This window comes from Lactuca sativa, chromosome 9 (assembly GCF_002870075.4).
Source record: "Lactuca sativa cultivar Salinas chromosome 9, Lsat_Salinas_v11, whole genome shotgun sequence".
NCBI lineage: Eukaryota > Viridiplantae > Streptophyta > Magnoliopsida > Asterales > Asteraceae > Lactuca > Lactuca sativa.
In genome coordinates, this window is record NC_056631.2 from 200446017 (window position 1) to 200467870 (window position 21854).

The 21854-nt window shown below is 35.4% G+C and overlaps 1 protein-coding gene across 1 annotated transcript; it reads right to left on the reverse strand.

Annotated features, from left to right (window-relative positions):
• Positions 1 to 3543: 3543 nt before the first annotated feature.
• LOC111903177 (acyltransferase Pun1) lies at positions 3544 to 4890 on the reverse strand. Its single transcript, XM_023898966.1, has one exon. The coding sequence runs from the start codon at positions 4888 to 4890 to the stop codon at positions 3544 to 3546; it is 1347 nt and encodes a 448-aa protein (XP_023754734.1).
• Between the last annotated feature and the right edge of the window lie 16964 nt (positions 4891 to 21854).

A 21854-nucleotide genomic window follows, 5' to 3' on the forward strand; every position in this document is an offset into this window, starting at 1 on the left:
TAATTCAACAAATATAAAACAAAAACTTAAAATCAGTAGTAATTATCTATCTATACAGTTTTAATTTTTACGTCTTTTACCATAAAATTTCTGAAAATAAACAAAATATGTTTTTATCGGACGATTGTTGTAAAATTATACGTTTTCATATACCATTTGCATAAATAAAAACATATACCATTATACCCCTATATAAAATGGACAACTACTACTACAAACATATCGCACAAGGGATTGTTGATTGTGGTTCATCGGTTACACACAAGTAGAGGTGTGCATTTACTGGTTTTGAATGAGTTTCTGTTTTTCAAAAACCTATCCGGTTTTAAGCAATTTTTTTAGATCGGTTTCGGTTATAGTCGGCTTGTTTTGTCAATTAAAACTAGGCCTGACAATGGAGCGGGTTTTGACCCTGATCCGATCCAAACCCTTAACAATTATACGGGTTTGGAGCATAGTTTTTGATCTATTTACCCGTTAACGACCCGTACCCTCTAACCCTTTTATTAAAAGGGTCGGGTATGGATCATCACCGATCCGCTCCATTTATAACCCGCCCCATATAAATTTTAGAATTATACATTTATATTTTATATTTCCTAAGTTTTACTTTAAATTCCAATCGAAAGTCCAAAGACTAAACTGGTTTTACATAGGACTCGATGACTCAACTTCTAGACTTCCAGTCTTCTCCCAATAATCATGATATCATTTCATTTATATTTCATCATATAATAATCAATTTCATTTATAAATCAATAAATTCATTTATCAATCGGAATAAAGTTTGTAATTGCTATTCTCTGTCAATGCAATCGAGGGTGAAAAACCAATCTGAAGTAACTACAATAATGATTTTAATTCTAATCGAAACTCTTGGAGTACACAATGTGTTTTCTAAATCAATATTTGTTCTATTTAACAAATGTGATTTTATGATTTAAGTAAAATGAGTTTGATTATTCAAAAAACCTACGGGTTACGGGGCGGGTTTGGATATCTGCTGATTCGGTGGATAAGGGTATGGGTTTGATTATTCAAAACCCTGCGGGTTACGGAGCGGGTTTGGATCGGGTTTTGGAATTTGTTAAAAGGGTTTGGATTAAGGTCGATTCGCTCCAAACACGCCCCATTGTCAGGTCTAATTAAAACACCGGTTCGGTTCAATTATAGTAGAAAACTGGTAAAAATCTGATTTTTGTTAAAACCTATTCCTAACCGACTGTTCAGTTTTAGTTGAACCGGTTATTAAAAAACAGTTTAAAATTCTTAATTTCTCAAATCTGATTTGCAAAATTAAAAAAAAAAACATTTTTGGGATTTTTTGAAAAAACATCATAAATGGTCCCTGTGGTTTCCCAAATCTGAAGTTTAGTCTCTGTGGTTTAAAAACGTCATAGATGGTCCCTGTGCTTTGAAAACTTTTGACGATTAGTCCTTATTGCTAACTCCGTTAAATTTGTCCGTTAACTAAAGGGCATTTTCGTCTTTTCACGATCACAGGGACCATTTATGAAGTTTTTCTCTTATTTAATATAATAATTATTATTTAATATTAAAGGTATCTCTCTCTCTCTCTCTCTCTCTCTCTCTCTCTCTCTCTCCATGACCACCATCAACCTCCCAAAATCCACACAACCATCGTCACCTTCTACCATCATGAATCACCTTATTCCTCCATTCACCATCACCGAACACCGTTCCCAACTCCACAATCTCCATTCCAACCACCGTTTCACCAAGACCCACCTTCACCATTTCACCACCATGACCACCAAAACCACCACCCATCACCACCCTTATTTCCTCAAAACTTCCAGCCACCTTACCCTACAGTCCTACTCCATAAACCCATAGCAATTGACCTTCAAACAAACCTTCACAGCTTTCTAATTCCAGTCTCCATTCACTTACCTTCATCAACTTATTCTCTCCTCTTCATCCCCTACACCACCCACACAAACATCACTACCCAACGTCACCTTCAATCACCAAAGACCTCCCATATTCCTCCATTATCATCATCCCTAATAGCTGCAAATGTAAAAAATAAAAGATAAAAGAAGAGGCTAGTCTATTCAGAAAGGAGAAAAAGGAGAACTGTGATCGAGATTAGAAGAAGGAGAAGGAGGATGTGGCGTTGGGTGACTGTGTTTGTCGATCGGATTCTATGAATCGAAGGGGGGGGGGGGTCTGATTTCTAATTTGATACTATTTTTAATTACTTGGCTGTCTCTCTCTGGTATGTTTAATGGAATCAACCACCGCGCTTCTCCAATTATCCCTCTCACCGTTGATGTGAAACCTCGTCGATCTAACCCTTGTCGGTGTTTCAAGGTCCGGTTTTGTCTATCTAACCCTTATCGGAGTTGCCTATTAAAGAAAGCCCAAGCACCGCCGGACCCACACCGACGATGAACAGATTTGAAAGGGGTTGACGATTGGAAGTCAACTAAATGGAAAAGAGTTGACGACTCAGATTTGTTGGAGAGGGAGAAATCAACATCGATCTAGCAGTTGTTGAGCATGGTGGGCTGGGTACGGTGGGGCGTTTGATTTACCACGATGGGTGTAGTCGGTAGTTGACGAATCATGGCAATATGAAAGCTTTCAACTTTTTGTACACTGTGTGAGAGAGGGAAACAAAGGAGGGGGAAGCAGGTGTCACACACAGAGAGAGAGAGAGAGAGAGAGAGAGAGAAAGAGAGAGAGAGAGAGATCTTTGTAAATAAGAGAAAAACTTCATAAATGGTCCCTGTGATCGTGAAAAGACGAAAATGCCCTTTAGTTAACGGACAAATTTAACAGAGTTAGTAATAAGGACCAATCGTCAAAAGTTTTTAAAGCACAGAGACCATCTATGACGTTTTTAAACCACATGGAGTAAACTTTAGATTTTGGGAAACCACAGGGACCATTTATGATGTTTTTTCGACTTTTTTTGTGGATTTTTTTTTTCAAAGAATATTTCTACAGCAAAAACGGTGTAAAATTAGAGTTTTAAGAAAGATAAAAAGAAAAAATTGTTGTATATATGCGGACGGCTCAAAAAGGTTTTTTCATAGGCCAAAATGACTTTTTCGCAGCCCATCTACCGATTTAACAAGTACTACCAATTACCAAATCATGGTTATTTTTTATATTTGATTAATTTTTTATTATTTTTTAAAAAGTGGTAAATGAGATTATCCTATTTCAGTCTTGTTGTATTTAAGGATATACTAATTGAATTGATATAGAAGATAAATGCAAATAAAAGAGTTTTTGCATTATATTTATAAAGATGACTACTTATACTTTTTTGGAAGTTGCTCATGCCATATTAGCTAAGAGTTGAGGGTGAATTGCATAAATAAAGTTTAAGTTCAAAAATTACACATTCAAAATATTGTTAGTGTTATTTGAAAGTAAAATCTACAAGCTAGCATAACATAGATATAATAAATCACGAATTTCAAGCATACAAAATAAACTTGGCAAAAATAATTTTAGAATTTAACTTAGATTCGGAAATCCTGCTATAAAATTAAGCCATATGAGAAACTAGCAAAAGGCAAGAAGCTCATGGTCACTTTGAATAGTGGCCATGTCTTGCTTTCCCAAACACACAAGTGCTTCAATACCATCTCTGTTTGGAGTATCCATGAGAATAAAACTATTCTTCCTTAAATTTCCAGCAATGGTTACTTTTACAGGCTTTCCCCACCCAAAATCAATCTCATATCCAGGAAACCCACACATGCTTGAACACATATACATGTGATCATCATTCATTTTGATTTCTTCTAAATCAGCTTGGCTAAAAAGATCAAACACGGTTTCAATATTTCTTATGCCTAGAAGCTCCAACTTTTTCACCTTCAGGTCATTGATGAATGACTCTGCACTGATTTCACTTTCGTTATTTGTTTCCATCTCAATTGCCATAGCGAAATTTCCTATGCTCTTTTCAGGCATCGACTCAATCATTATGTTTCTTAAGTTTAATGCATGGTAAACTCCAGTGGGTTTGAAGGAGCCTGAGTTATTCTTAGTAGCTGCTTCCACTGCACACTTGTAAAGTAGCCAACTCAAAACTTCAACACGAGTAGCGTTTGTGATGGGTTCAACACATTCTGATGTTATGGCTTTGACTTTGAGTTTAAGCTCGTTTATCTTTGAGTTAGGGAACACGAAACTCCTTGTGACACAGTCCTTCGATTCATAGTCAAGCGAATCTCCAGTATAATTCAATTTCATGGATTCAACAGAAATGAACTTGGGGTCAACTAGAACTTCATGTTCATGCTTATCGGAGCAAAACCGTGTCGTTGTAGCCCAATCGTTTATAAATTGAACCAAACTGCTTCCATCTGCTATCTTGTGGGACATCGACACTGCAACCGCTACTCCACCGCATTCAAAATGGTTGACCTGAACTGCAAGTGGGATGATCACTTCTTCGTTTTCAAGATCATCGTCTCTACTGTTTGAGTTGCAATATACTAGACCATGTGGAAAGAATTGATCAAGATCTTCATGCTGTGAGTTTTTAAGGAAATCCAAAAGTGTGCTATCGATTGATGCTTCAAGAAATTCAGCTCCATTGCCGTTGCAATCTACAAAAACTGGTGCGACTTTGGGTAGCCTACCAGCAAAAGGGTAGTACTTTGTTAATGTTTGAGACAATGAGTTCTTGAGGTCAAGCGTTTTATCATGGGAACTACGATAAATGCTCGTGTTAGGGTAGAATGCAACCATCGGCATATATGTATGCGGAATGATTTGATCAATCACTGAAAGATTGTAAGTTTTGAGGTGAGAAGGTGTCGGAGAAGAGGGTTTGATGATTTCTCTACAGACGATTGTGTGAAGCTGCCTTCTAGCAAATCTTACCAGGCTACGTATCATCATCGATCGTCTTTACATAAAAAAAAAGGTGGAGGGTTTTAACCTTATAGATACATGCACACACACATAATTAGCCGTTTTCAATCGTGGGAATCTAGTTGAGACAAATTATGAAGACAATCATCATGATAAAACTCTAGACTAATATATATTGTAAATTAATAAAATTCAGCCTGCACAAGAGAAAATGAAAAGTTGCCGTCAAATATTTGTACATTAATGCGTGAAAAACTATGATCATGTCATATCCATATTAAAATTCTTTAGATATAACCTAATATCTATGCAAACTTTCCAATCGGCCGTGAATTTCATTTAATTGAGATCGATTAAAACAAATTTAATTTGTCCATCTTGGAGCTTAGATTTCGGATATGTGGACGTGGGCTCTACAGTGGTTCGGTTTTGGCTTTGGACCCAAGTTGACCTTTCCCCGATCTACTTGCTGCAGCACTGCACTCTCCTTGGCAACGGCCCATTGTCGGAAAAAGAAAAAGGGTGGCTTATGTGTAGATCGGAGTCGTTTACTTGGCTAAAATATGGTGGAAAGTTTTAAAACACTCAACGAAATTCTTGAGGATCCTTTTAATTTTTCATTTCCCTGGTGTTCTAAAAAGAAGTAGAGCTAAATATTAAAACCATATTCTATATGAATTAAGACAGTTTCGCATCATGACAACTTTTTTTTGTTACAAGTTCCAAGATTATCTTATAGAACACTAATAGAAAAAAAGTTTTTAATGACATTCAAATTACGGCATATGAGAATTTTATGACAAACAAAAACATATAAAAACAAAGTCATCTTTTGTGAAATCTAAGGATTTATGACAAGCATAATTGTCTCTTGTACAATTATGTAATCTTTTGCAAACATTTACAACATACAAAAAACTGTAATCGTTTAAAATTGTGTCGTGTTTTAGTGTCATAATTGATATTACCATATTTATACATATTTTAGACATTATTTTAATACATTTTAAGTTATATTTTGATTAAATGCAAAGATATTTAATACTTATTAAGTTAAATTACATTTTGCAGCCAAAAAAGACATTCTTGAGGAAAAATAACCAAAACTGACAAACGCTGGACCCTGGAAGGATTGGAGCCGAGTTGAGAGTTTAATTGTAACATCTATAAAATTTATGTAAAATTTAAACTTTTTGAACGTTTCAAAACCATCCATTGTTTACAAATTGTTTTCAAAATGTTCCAATATTAGAGTTTTCCCAGAAATCACAACACGAAAAACAAGGAGGTGCACAATCAAGCTTTCGCCTTCCCGAGATCATCTGATGTACCTGAAATAAAATCCACAACTATAAGCTAGAAGCTTAGTGTGTTCCCCCAAAATACCAATGCCATATAACCGAACAATATCATAAACAAACAGTATGCATATAAAGTCTTCAGTATGACTGGACCGCCTCACCGGGCCTTCAGTCTATCTGGCCCACTTTCAAAACCTTCAGCATGTCTAGACCGCCTTACCAGGCCTTCAACCTGTCTGGACCATTCTCCGGGCCTTCAGCCTAACTGGTACGCCCCGATGGGCCTTCAGTCTATCCGGGTTGCCTTGGGTTTGTTGACCTAAAGCACAAAGCAGGACCGCCTCAACCCACCCGCAATCACATCATCACATAGATATCAAATGCTAGCTAGCACATACAATAATCATACAGGCCTAACAGATCATCGATCATGGCATCATCCTATACACTAGGATACAGATTTAACAGATCACTACACATAGCATCATACTATAACACCTATAAAAAATCAAGCCAATTTAAAACTTTTTCAAACATCAAAAAGCCATTAGTTATTACAAAATGTTTTCAAAATAGTTTCATATCAGAGTATCCCAGAAACCATAAGTCCAAAACGTGAGGATGTGTACGATTACGCCTTCGCCTTGCCGAGACATCTGAATCACCTGAAACAATAAACTGAAACCGTAAGCACAAAGCTTAGTGAGTTCCCCCAAAATACCCATACACACAACAATACACATATAATCATAAACAACATACTATGGGTCCAATCAACCATTAGGTTGGAATACCCCAGGCCCTCAACCATCGGGTTGGAATGCCAATATACTATGGGTCCAATCAACCATCGGGTTGGAATACCCTAGGCCCTCAACCATCGGGTTGGAATGCAACCATACTATGAGTCCATTCATCCTCGGGATGGTATACCCTCAGCCCACAACCATCGGGTTGGAATGCCCACATACTACGAGTCCAATCATCCTCAGGATGGAATACTCACGGCCCACAACCATCGGGTTGGAATGCCCACATACTACGACTCCAATCATCCTTGGGATGGAATACTCATGGCCCACAACCATCGAGTTGGAATGCCCACATACTACGAGTCCAATCATCCTCGGGATGGAATACTCACGGCCCACAACCATCGGGTTGGACCATTGGAATGCCCAAGTCTGTTGGCTCTCGCGCAAAGCAGATAAGCCTCAACCACTAACCAAACATGTACACATATAACAGATAATTACACAACAGTCTATAGACAGAAAAACCGATCTAACAGATCATAACATCATAATAACATCCTATGTACCAGGATACCGATCTAACAAATCGTAATAGCATAATATCATCTTATCTACCAGAATACTGATCTAACAGATCATACGATACTCGAGCATATAGCATATCAGGATAATAATCCAAAAAGGGATGACCTTGGTGCCTTAGACCCTTGAGTATAGTGAGGAAAACTCACCTCACACTCCTGAAGTCCCGCAGGCAAAAACCCTAGCTGTTGGATGACAAATTCCCGAACTGTCAACATCAAACAACACCTAATTAGTAATTGGGTTCCAATACATAATTGGGAGAGTAGGAAAAGTTTCGTATCAACTTGAACTCCCACCCAAGTTGAAGATTCATCTAGTTTCCCACGTCAGCATGCTCAAGCCGTATCATGAAGACTCAGAAGATCCCTAACAAGGGATATCAAAGCGCGCACTAACAACGGTCGTTATGTCCTTCGACCGCGAGATTGAGGAGATACTTTCGGAACGAACTATATGAAAGGGGGAATGTCGAGATTCAAAGAATACTTAATCAAGGGAGGAATTTACCGAATAGCGAGGCAAGTTGGGAGTCCGAATACTTACTATGGCAATTTCAAAATGAGACCAAGAGATACCGAGATGAAAATGTGACGAGGACGTCACGAAAATAGGTTGGGGAGAATGTAACGACCTGCCTTATTTAGATATTTTCTCTAATTATTTTTTCTCTAGAATAGTCCTTTCTAGATAAATTCTAGAAGTTATCTAGAAACTCCATGGAAGGCTCATGAAGAGACATCTTCTAGAAACATTCTAGAAGATGTCCCTTAGTTCCTAGTAGTTCTTGCCTCTTGTATAAATAGGGCTCTCCCATTTCATTTCTCTTCACCTTGTAATTGAGTTGAGTTCTCTAGAGCAATAAAGAGCTTTCGTATGTTGAATTACTTCCTTCTTTCCTTGTTCTTATGCTGAAGTTTCGAGTTAGGCTGACTTAGTTTGAGAACTAAGTGCCGCACGGTGAGCTTGAAGATTAAGTTCGTGACAAATTGCTTCTAGATGTTCAAGATCGAGGCTTGCAGATTCCTTATGGTTGCTTTGGTTTCGTTGTGACGCCTCTCGGATGCCTCGACAAATTAAGCTAAAATAGCTACGAGATCTGGTTTGTTTTCTTGCCAACTTTCCTCTTATTGTTTTTTTTGTACCCTTTATATATCTTCCACTCCTTTTGGTTGCCTCCAATCCATATCCTATTTGTCCCCGCTCAAATCTTTAGTTAAATATGGACCGCTACAATTGTCATAATCGAATTATATTTCTTTTTAGTTTTTTTTAATCTTTTTATAATATAATCCTGATTATAAATATTGTTTTTTGAATTTTTAGTGATCATAACAATACTCGAGGAAGAATGTAACATCCATAACAATCGTGACAAATTTGAACTTTTTAAAACCAATCAGAAATCATATTTGTTTACAACATAGTTATCAAAATGTGTTTAATATCAGATTTTTCCCAAAATCATAGAACAAGACACAAGGAGGTGCACGATCACGCCTTCGCCTTTCCGCGATCATCTGAGGTACCTGAAGCATAATCCAAAACTGTAATCCCAAAGCTTAGTGAGTTCCGCCAAAGTACCAACACAACATAATAATCATAATAAAACAAAAAAAACATCATGCATACAGAACCTTCAGTATGATTGGACCGCCTCACCGGGCCTTCAACCTACCTGGACCGTTCTCCGGGTCTTTGGCCTAACTGGTACGCCCTCCTGGCCTGCAGTCTATCCGGGCCACCTTAGGTCTATTGGCCTTCAGCACAAAGTGGGACCGCCTCAACCCAACCACACATACACAATGTTGACACACATATATAACAGACAAGCATACAAATAACCAGCCCATAACCAAACAAACAGATCTTACAGATCACTAAGCATTACATCATCCTATCTACCAGGATATATATCTAATGGATCACTACAGTACTCAATCATACGATAAACCAGGATAACAATCCAAAGGGTCGGCCTTGGTGCCTTGGACCCGTAAGTACAGTGAGGAAGACTCACCTCGCAAACTGAATAGAACTGATGAGGCCCAACTCTGAATCTCAGCTCCCTACTAGATACCTAACTCCATCAAATGACCAATTTCTATAAGAATTCCAAAATATCCTCAAGGTCAAACTTGGTCAAAGTTCAAGTTCAATAGTCCATGTTAACCTAACACGCCGTGTTTCGTCAGCGTTCATACGGTTGGGAAAACCCCAGCCAACACGCCGTGTTTGACCGAGTTTCAACAACTTAATACATTCAGCTGTTTTCTTCGATTCCAAGAACTCCAAAGCTCCGATCTAGACCAAAATGCTATTAAGAAGGATAAAGTTTCCAACTTTATCCTCTAGGACTTCAAAAAGGGTCTAAAAACCCAACCATAAGGCTTGTAGGTACAAGGGCTTAAGGAATAAGTGCTAAATCCTTAGAGTATGAATCCCATCCTTTCCAGAAGAGATTCTAGCACCAAAATCATCCTAAAAGTCGGTGCTTTATAGACATGCATGTCTTGAACCCATATTAGGTCAAAAATGGGGATTTAGGACCTAATCTCCATACATGGCATCAAAACTCAACTATAGGCCAGATTCAAGACTCTACTAGGTCACCTTGACCTGGAGATTCATAAAGTTGCTAACTTTATGAGATCTAACCATTCCAATATTCAAGAGTATGAAGCTAAAGGGAAAAAACTCAAGATATAGCAAGATGGAAGGATAAAAACTGGATATTGGACACTTATAAAAGTCCAGAAGAGTGCCAACTGAAAGATGAGGGCTTGCTTGTTGAATCCTTGCTTCCTTCTTCCAACTTTTTCCTTTTTTGGCTTCCAAAAGCACCACACTAGCTCACAAATGGAGGGAAGGATGATTAGAGTTTTAAATGATCGATTGGGGAAACGGAGGCTAATAAAAGGCCAACTCTTGGAACTTAAGGAGATTATATAGGGTGCAAAACCCTAAAAATTAGGGTTTTCTCATCCAGCCGCCAACACATCGTGTTCGTCCATGAAAATACGCGGCCCAAAAGTTCTCAACACAATGTGTTGAGGCTTCACCACGTTGTGTTCCAAGGGAAATCATGCATAAATGGAATAAATTTCATACCTGGAAATCGACATGTTACAAAGAAGCCCCGACTAACTCTGTGCCAAGAGCCACATTGCTTTTAATTTTGTATGGAAATATGTGCCTTTCCAAATAGCAGTGAAAATTATTTTTGAATTGGATGACATTGCTACGAATAGGAGTGTTGTTGTTGCAGTTTATATAAGGTTGAAAATGATTTTGACTTCTTCATTTGCGTATTATAGGTAGGCAGTTTTCATTGGTTGATTATGGACTTATTTTGTAGCATTTTCTGATGGTTCGTGTAATCCACGTAAAGTTAAACTTCAATTGAGCGAAAATTGTGCGGATAATAGTCCGAAAAAATGCATATTTGAACAATTTCCCATTTTCTATCCCATTTTTACTGTGGAAAATATGGTAAAAGGTTCTTAGTGACATGGTTAAACTACATAGAATTTTGGGCTTTTTCAATCAAAGTTCAAAGCATTTAGTAATGCGTTGAAGCTTTGAATTAGTAGGGTTTTTGCCAACACGATTCTTGGATATTCTCATGTTTCCGAAAATAGTTTACATTTTCAAAGTTCTGATTTCTCACACTTGGAAACCTTTTAATAATTAGCTTAGGCACCTGATGTATAGAACATAATTCATGTGCATACGTGTAGTCTTTTGAGAACGTTATCTCATTTTTTATATGCATCATGCTTTTTAGTTTAAATTCTCCTCATAATTGTCCTACTTGAGACTTTTTATGAAGTCGACTAAACTCCACCCTATTTCATATTAGCGTATTTCTTTTTAATGATTATCTACATCAAATTTCGTTTTTATCCTGAAAATGTCAATTTTCTTTGAAACGATGACGATTTTTTTTTATCTTATTTGCGCTTTAACCTAATCTCCCAAAGCAGCTGAACAACAAGAACCCTAGATCGTATTACACCAATCACATCTTGAAGCACCTAAAAAAATTCTTGACATTTGCCTTGAGTTCGACCTAAATTCTCTGCCTCAACTCGAAATCGACAAGTCCCATCTACATCAAATTTCGCTTTTATCCTGAAAATTTTAATTTTTTTTGAAACGATGACTATTTTTTTTATTTTAGAGTAAATTACACGAATTGTCCCTAGTCTAAATATCAAATTGCGCGTTCAGTCCGTATTTTCAAAAATTAACTCGGACCGTCCCTCGTTTGGTTAAAAATTGCACACTTCATCATTCATTAGTTTAAATTTGCATGCTTCATCCCTTATGAGATATAAAATAACTATTATACCCTTTTGTATTTCTTTTCCAATTAATTTAATGTTATTGTTATCATTATTAATTTAAAAATTAAAAAAATCATGCCCTACTTAATACCTAACCCCAACCTACCCACCTCAGGCTCACCCCACCCCACACCTTCCTTTTGACCAATCTCTCTTCTCCATCTTCTCTAAAATCTTTAAGAATGGTCGATCTACTAGTTCTAGACAACCACCACCGGAGCACATCCCCTGATGTCAAAATCTGACCATTGGTTCTTTGTCGGGGCTGTGGCCTCTTTCCCAAAAAATCCGACTACTGGATAGGACCTCCTCCGGAAACTCTTCCCAATCTCCTCACATCAAGAAATCCAAGCCTTGGCCGACGTCGACTGTCATCGTTCTTTGAATCTCATCAGGGGAGGACCGTCGACGGAGATGATTTGGGTGGGATTCGATCTGAACCTGTTTCTCCTATCTTAATCACCATTTTCTTTGATCTTGTGTGATGGCCTCCAAGATGCAGGTTTCTCTTTCTTCAGGCGTGGGTCGTTGCTCTTTCTTCTCCGACCATATGCAGGTTTCGATTTATAGGTTCTGATTAATAAGTTTCAACTATCGATTTAGTTTAACCTGAACACGGGTATCCTGTTTCACCATGATTTGGGATCGTTTAACTCGTCTTCAGGGTTGCTATGGCAAAACATTGGTGTGATGAGGATGTTAGCGGTGACTTATAGGATTGGTGGTGGTGAACGTCGACAATTCGATTTTGTGTTTATGCTAGTGCGTTAGATAGATAGATAGATAGATAGATAGATAGATAGATTAATGGTGGTGGTTATTGGAAGATCGATAGAGATGGATCGCCTGCCACCTTTGTGCTCCCATCTACACTCCTGGTCGTGGCCGGCGGACGTTAATGGGGATGTCGGTGGTGGGTCTTGGAATGAAGTTCGATTTCTACAATATCTTTTGTTTCATTTCTTCTGTAATACTCACAAACACTTCTTTTTTATTACGGATCTGCTAACAGAAATTCAATGTATATTCCTGAATAATCTCATTTTTTCAATTATTCAATTATTCAATTATTTCATTTTACCAAGTTCAATGTTAGCAAGATTAGTCAACAAGATTCAAACATTGAAAAAAATAGTAAATTAATAAAAAAAAATGCTACATAAGAAAAATAAAAGAACATATAAGAAGAAATATGCCCACCCCTAAAGGAATAAGTTTTGAAAACCCCAACTTCTTTGTTTTGTGTCTAAAAATTGAGTTATAGTGGTAATGGTATTGACCGGTGGTAGTGTTGTTTCCCATGGTGTTTGTTGGAAATGGAGAGGAAGATGATAGGTTTAGGGGAAAGAAAGATGAAGTTGGGAAAGGGAAGAGGAATGAACCGAGGGATAAAGGGTTGTGGGTATGGATATTTTATTGTTTTTTCTTTTTCTTTTTAATATAAAAATAATAAACAAATAAAAGAAAATGAAAAAAGAAATAAATAAGGGCAAAATGGTCTTTTTATGTCCGAAGGGATGAAGCGTGTAAGCTTTAAACTAACAAGGAACGGTCTGAGTTAATTTTTAAAAATAAGGACTAAACATGCATTTTAACACTTACACGAAGGACGATTCACATAATTCACTCTTTATCTTATTTATGTTTTAACCTAATCTCCGAGATGAGCCGAAGAACAAAAACCTTAGAACCCTAATCTCAGTGGGGGAGTCTATGTATTGGAAGTGGGATGTGTGGACCCCACTTCTTTGTAAATCTCACCATATATACATGTATTAGGCTGAAAGGAGTCAAAGTGCCAAACAAACTCGCCATGGTCGCTAACTCATTTGGAACACCGCCCCCTAGCGCTCGCTAGGGGGCTCGCCATGGATCATTCGCTTCCAGATTAACGAGATGTGAGAGAGTATTTGTTTGGCTTGTGATTGGATGAAGGGTATTTGATAGGATTGCATGCCCATTCCTCCGTTTTTGGCAGATGGGAGGTGTCGAAGCTTTGATTTTTGTTGCTCGTTTAGTAAAGATAAAGAATTTACATATTTGGTCCCCAAAGTTTCTACAACTTGGTATTTTCTGTCCCAAAGTTTAAACAACTTGGTATTTTTGTCCAAAAACATAAACCTTTTTATTTAGATTATGTTTTAAATTATAGTAATCTTTTTTATTTAAATATTAATTTCTTGTATTTAAAAAAAATAGAATTTTTGTAATATTAAATGTTTGTGCATTAAAAAAATATAATTTAATTAAATTTGAAAAAAAAAATAAAAAAAATTGAAGTGATAGGAGTGTAGCATCATTATTATTATTATTACTAGTTGTGTGATCCGTATCTTATACGGGTTGGATAAAACAAAAAAAAAAATATGAAGGTTTAAACAAAAATTTATTTAGATTTGAAATTTGAAATTTATAATTTGAATTTAAAAGAAAACATATTCAATAGTATATGAGTTGTAATATTGTCATTTAATGGTTATTTTCAAATAAGACAATTATTAATTGAGGTGTAAATATGATGTGTTAATTAAAAAAAGATAAACAATGAGAAAATGACATATGGAAAAAACATTTATTCAAAAATACCAAAAAATGACATGTGTCTAAGTTAATGAAAGAGTGACATTTGGCAAAATTATTTTCATTTATTAGGGATTATTATATTATTATATTATTATTATTTTATTTTTTATTTTTTATTTTTTTATTTTTTTATTTTTTTTAAAGAAGTGGTCCACCCTTTGACTTTACTTTGACACCTACATACTCTTGCATTGCTCAAATCGTATTCCACTTTATTTCTTCTTGTGTTCTTTCTTTCTTTCTCTCTTCATTCTCTTCGACCTAGAGGGTGTTTGGCTTAGCTTTTTAAATGACTTTTGACTTTATCTTTTAGAAAAAGTCCCAAAAGATGTTTGGTAAAGGGAAAAGGACTTTTGTAAATGATTTTTCCCATAAAGTAATTTGAGTCTTTTTGAAAAGTCACGATTACCTGACTTTTCCCAACTTTTCACCAACTAAAAATATTAAATTACCAATATACCCCTCATCTAACCTAAACATGTCTTTTTTTGTCATTTTACATGTAAAAGTTAAACTAAACACTTTAACTTTTGACTTTTTCCTTTCAAAAGCTAATCCAAACACATTTTAAAAAATAACTTTTGTAAAAAGTTCTTTTACAAAAAGTCTTTTTACAAAAAGGACTTTTGCCCTACAAAAGCTAAGCCAAACACCCCCCTAGCTTTTGCCTCTAGTAATAATCACCATTCTATACAATAAGATCGGAAAAAGGAATCGGAAAAAGGTTCACGTCGAAGGCCTGAGTGAGCCTCCGGCCTCTGCTGCCCCTGTTCTGTCAGTCTAGCTCGGTATATACTTTGATTTTATTTTTAGGGGAAATCGATTTTTCTTGGTTTGTAGGCTTTCATTGTTGGTTTGTGGAATTGTGGCTCTTTTTATAGGTTGGAAATCAATTATTTTGTGTTATATTGCTATTTTTTGGATTTTTGTTGGATTATTTGTCCACTGTTGTTGTTGGAGTATATTAATAGCCTTCAATTTTTTGGTGTGGTCCATATTGCAAGTTATATTAATATTGCCATGAATAATAGATTTTTGTTGGTATATTGGACAAAGTGCCTCCTGTGGGCATTATTTGAACACATGAAAGGCTCATGTTTCCTGTTAATAGATTGTTAATTGTTTAGTTTTATTACATCCATAAATAATAGATTGTTAATTGTTGAGTTTTAGTATATCAATGAATAATTGATTGTTAACTTTTATTAACAGATAAATGGAAAGATTTTTAATAAGACGAATATCCACAGATGGTGCATCTTCATATGCAAATGCCTCCAATGAATTTCCCCAACCTAGCTCTATTCCATCAGTGGTTGTTGAAATTGTTTTGAGTGAACGGTAAACGGTCAACAGATTGAATTATTGTAATCTCTAACCAACCAATGTACATGTCATTGTTCTTGAAAAAATTCCGATTTCTGATAATTGTTTCAACTTTATACTTTAAAGTGATTGTTCTATCTATGCTACTAAGTTCTTGATTGTTTACTTTGTTTAAAGTGTAAACTGTAATGTTCTTATATATAATGTTTAACCATCATACTGACTCTGTTCTTGTCTGTAATGGTTGAAACTTGGAATATATAGTCAGTGTTTGTTTCATACAATTCCCGACTTAATTACTTAAGTAGCTTGTTGAGGTTTGCTAAAAACTGTTAGACATTTGCAATTTGCAAATTTTGTATGAGAAATTGGAAAAAAAACTGGGTGCACCTACTGTCACAAATTTCTGCGTCCACCCCTGCCATAGATGTTATGTTTAAAGCTCCATATTTGCTACTATAATGTACTTGATAGTTGACACTCATTTTGTTTCATCTTTCTAGGCTAAATTTACTCCTACGTATGGCTGAAACTGTTGCTACTATGGTAGAAGCAGGAGGCAAAACAAAGGAGCATTATAGGATCCATTGAAGGAAATAATCAGCAGCAGGTTATCCAAAAATATGGATGAAGTCTATCAAGTTTTGGATAGTGCAATAGAAATGCTAGCTGCAAAAAGGGACGATCATGATGCCATGGTTCAAAAGCATATGCGACAATGATGATGCTATTAAACGCTTACATGAATTGGAAATCCCGAGTTGCTAAAGAAGTTGATGAGTTAGAATTCATCCATACAACGGAAAGGGAAAAGTCACGATGAGTTTTTATTAAGAAACGTTCCGACTTCACTAAAAATTTGAAGGAAAAATCTACTGTGATCTTTGAACTAATGATGGAAGAAACCCATCTGGCGGATGTGTTGGTGGAGAGAAAAGTTGCCTGTGTGTTAAAGATGACAACCTCAAATATTTCAAGTGTTCCCAACTCTCCAACACGCACAAGCACAAGTATTGGGCATGATTAAAAAAGGTAGCAGCAGGTGTGTTTAGAGAGATAGGGAGACTGAGGAGAGTTGACGTGATGGATTTTCAAGCTAAAAAAAGTGGCTAGGAAAAGAGAGTGGTGCCATGAAAGGAATATACATATTCTTGAAATGTTGCTTTGATTTCTTTGATGATTCTGAAATGAAATGCTTCCTTTACACTGCATTATACCTGACTGGATAGTGACATCCAAAAGGACAACTTACTAGACAATTGGGCAGCAGAGGAACTTCTCAACACAATTGATGATTCAGAAGAAACACGTGTCAATGGACGTGAAGTATTGCATTATCTTAAGATGCACTCATTACTTGAGGTTAATGAACCTCAACAATGTATTAGGATACACAAGCTGATTCACCTAGCTGCATTATATAGTTTGTCAACTGATGGAGGCTAAGGAATTTTGGTAAAATTTGGTGAAGCACTAGATAAGCCCGTGGATGTGGAGTGTTGGGAAAACAAGAGATGGATCTAACTGGTTGACAACAAAATGAATGCATTACCAGCCGAACCAATTTGTCCAAAGCTTTCGACACTATTCTTGCAGAAAAATCCAAATCTGGAATTTGTTACAGAAGCATTCTTTATTTATATGAAGAGTCTTCGTGTTCTCAACTTATATGATACGTGAATCACATCACTACCAAGTTCTTTGTGGAACCTAATCTCCTTGAAAGCCCTCTACTTGCAAAAATGTTTGGATTTAGTTGAGCTTTTGTCTGATTTTGTGAAACTGGACTCCCTTGGAGTACTTGATGCACAGTGAAGCGGACTAGCAAACATACCGCCTCAAGTCACAGAATCGATACACGTATGGCGGTTGCTGGTATCCTTTGCTATGAACACACCTCTTCAAAATGCATTTAAGGACGTGAACCTTATTTCTGAAGTGTAGAATCTTAAAGAATTCGTAATCGAGGCTGAAGAAAAGTTTGGGGAAAGTTTATGCAGTTTGGTTATCAGAAAGTTAGGGATAACAAGACTTTATCTTCTTCAATTTTGTTATCATAATGTGGTGATAGATTACATCAAAGCTGCAAGTGGTTGTTGGAGGATCAATTTTCTATGCAAAACTTTCTTCAAAGTTGCATTAAAGGAGTAGGTTACCTGGATTATAAAAAGTGACAATTTTTTAAAAGTTGTCATATATCATCGTATCCAATCATTATGAAGTTTATGTCTTATTTCATGTTCAATGGATAAGTTAGCAGATACATAATCTCTCATGTCCTTCGTGATGATGTTGTCATTGAGTTTGTCAATCATAATGAACTTCAACACTTGTCAAACTTTGCTGCCGAAGAAGTCGATAGAATCCGTTTTGTGTTCTAGAAGGTTCCAACAAGATGAGAACATTACTAGATGGTCACATTAAGGCTGTTTAATCTTAAAGAAATTGGAAAAATTACGCATGTTGAAGCTGCTACTTTTGAAAAACATTTGTGAAGGTCCAATGCAAGGTCTTCTCATTGGTTTGAAAACATTTATATTGTGCAACTGTCTGATGTTGACATCTTTGTGTGCATATGGTGCAATTATGCAAATTCGTCATCTTGACATCTTTGTGTGCATATGGTGCAATTATGCAAATTCGTCATCTGGAAGTCAAAGGGTGCTCTCAGATGAAAGAGATATTTTATGGGCCTTCGAATGTTGGGCTAGTTCGATTCTACCAAATCTGAATAAACTAATACGCAGTGATATTCCACAACTTACAAGTATATTGATGAATAACTCATTTGAGTGACCTTTTTTGGAGAAACTTAAGATTCGTTGTGTCCAAAGTTAAAAAATTATCTTTTAAAAAAGATAGTGTTGTGAAATTGAATTTAGTTGAATTAGAGAAAAGTTGGTGGGAAATCTTGGAAAACGACTAGGAGGTTAAAAAACAATTTCAACGCTACTGCACCTTCAGGTAAGAGTCCATATATTTTTGAAAACTTATTTACACTAATTGAAAATTATTAATAAAAATTTAATTTATCATATTTATCTTGTTTGAACTTGAACATATATGTATGTATGCATGCATGCATGTATGTATTTTGGTTAAGTTCAAAGATGCATCTTTTTTATCTATGATGGATTTAATGGTAATTAATAACTTTCAATTAGTCTAAATAAGTTTTCAAGGCTCTATAGATTCTTACCTGAAGGTGCAACATTGTTGAAATTGTTCTTTAACCTCCTGATCATTTTCCAAGGTTTCCCACCAACTTTTCTTTACTTCAACTAATTTCAACTTCATAACACTATCTTTTTTTGAAATATAATCTTTTTAACTTTGGACACCCAAGAATTTTAATTTCAAAGAAGATCACTTGAATCAGTTACTCATTAATATACTTGTAAGTTGTGGAATATCATCGAGTATTAGTTTATTCAAATTTGGTAAAATTAGAGTAGCCCAACATTCAAATGCCCATTAAATATCTCTTTTATTTGAAGCACCCTTGGACTTATAGATGATGAATTTGCATAATTACATCATATGCACGCAAAGATGTCAACATCAGACACTTACACAATATCAATGTTTTCAAACCGACCAGAAGACCTTGCATTGGACCTTCACAAATGTTTTTCAAAAGTAGCAGCTTCAACATGCGTAATTTTTCCAATTTTTTTAAGATTGAGTTGTCTCAAGTGTTACCATCTACTATTGTTCTCATCTTGTTGCAACCTTCTAGAAAACAAAAACGGTTATATCTACTTCTTCAGCAGTAAAGTTTGACAAGTGTTGAAGTTCATTGTGATTGACAAACTCAATGACGATATCATCACGAAGGACATGAGAGATTATGTATCTGCAAACTTTTCCATCGAACATTAAATAAGACATATACTCCATAATGATCGGATACGATGAGATATGGCAACATATAAAAAAAATGACACCTTTTTAGATTAAGGTTATCTACTTCTTTGATTCAACTTTGAAGAAGGCTTTGCGTAGGAAAATTGATCATCCAACTATCACCTATAACTTTGATGTAATCTATCGTCACACTATGATAACAAAACTGAAGAAGCGAAAGTCTTGTTATCCCCAATTTCTTGAAAACCAAATCGCATAAATTTTCCTAAACTTTTCTTCAGCCTCGATTACGAGTTTTTTTAAAATTTTGCATTTTAGAAATAAGGTCTACATCCTTGGATGTATTTTGAAGAGGTGTGTTCCTAGCAAAGGATACCAGCAACCACTCTATGTGTATCGATTCTGTGACTTGAGGCGGTACACTTGCTAGTCCGTTTCATTGTGCATCAAGTACTTTAAGGGAGTCCAGTTTCACAAAATCAGACAAAAGCTCAACTAAGTCCAAACATTTTTGCAAGTAGAGAGCTTTCAAGGAGATTAGGTTCCACAAAGAACTTGGTAGTGATGTGATTCACGTATCATATAAGTTGAGAACACGAAGACTCTTCATATGAATAAAGAACGCTTCTGGAACAGATTTGGATTTTTCTGCAAGAATAGTGTCGAAAGTTTTGGACAAATTGGTTTGACTGGTAATGCACTCATTTTGCTGTCAACCAGTGAGATCCATCTCTTGTTTTCCCAGCACTCCACATCCACGGGCTTATCGTGTCTTTCTACAATTTCATATGCCAAATATCAGCCTCATATTTTTCAATGTTTATTGTTTGCCTACAAATCTTCATGTATGATTCACTATAGCTTTGTCTATTTCCTTTTTAATGAGTTAAAATACTCACCTAAGCTCCTATATTTCTCTCTTTTACGACATTACATATCTTTAATGTGAATAAATTTATATTTTTGTTTGAATTTGGTGTTAGGTTTTTCACAAGAAGGATTGTTGCTTTGTAGAGTTATGAGAATCAACACCTAGAGAAGACTGCATCTCCTCCTATGCCATCACTACAATAAAACGAACCATCTGTTTTTTTTTACCTGATGTCATAAAAGGATTTTATCTTTGGAGTTTTAAAAATATTCAAACACATAAAAATGAACCTTTTGATGATATGTACCGATTATTAAGTTAATTTAGCTGAATCACTAATTTGTTGGTTTCTCGGTTTAGTTAAGGTTTATGTTTTTTATTCCAGCATATATAATGCAGTACATTTGCTTGACAGTAAATGGAATGTAGATTTTTTGTTTGTGTATGTAATAAAGGTCATTTGGTCTCTTAATTACTCAATCTATCGTATTTACCAATAAATTCAAGTATTCCATCCATTTCGTTTTTTATAATTGGTAGCTATCCAATCTGACAATATGAAGTAATTTTGAAGGGTTCCATTTGATGTAAGGTATGTAACTTTTTAATCATATAAATGACACTATATGAAATCGTTGACTCTTATCTAATTCCAAGATTATTTTTTTAGTTTTATTGATGAGTCAACATTCATTCCTCTGAAGGGGTCCTTTATTGCTCAAGGTATCCTCAAATGGTAATAAAACATTGCACTCTCCAATCAAGGCATTATACTTTTAAATTTTGTCATTATATTTCCACTCTGTTAAATATTTTTATTTTAACTGGACTAAGTTGAGGCCTTTTCTTTTCATTTATTAATTTTACATCTTAAGTGGCAGATCATAAAGATTGGAATGGTTGACCGGGAAGTTTGTTGTTACAACAATATAAATGAAGGAGAGAGAAGTGTTGTTGTCAATGTAATCAGTATTCATTATTTATTCATATTGGAAAAAGAGAGTAGGATGTTGTCAAAATCATATTTTGTTTGGGTGAAGAACCACAAAAATAAAAATTAAAAGGTAATTTGAGCATTTTGCTTTATACTGATTTTTTGTTTTCATGTTTTGCTTATCAATAATGTGTGTTTTTTTTTTTGTTTTTTGTTTTTTGTTTTTTAAACTTTATGACGTATAATTTACTTATAAGTTATACATTTTTATTTTGTATATAATAACAATATGATCTCCAATATTTTTTTTAGTATTTTTTAGTTTAATAATTTACAAAAAAAGTATAACTTTAAAAGTGAATCAAAACACAAGCATTTGACCGTCAATTTATAGATATTATGAATACTAAAACAAAATGT

Bases quoted from the DNA above. Each gene is read 5' to 3' on its own strand.
- LOC111903177 (XM_023898966.1), bottom strand. From the start codon at position 4,890: ATGATACGTAGCCTGGTAAGATTTGCTAGAAGGCAGCTTCACACAATC.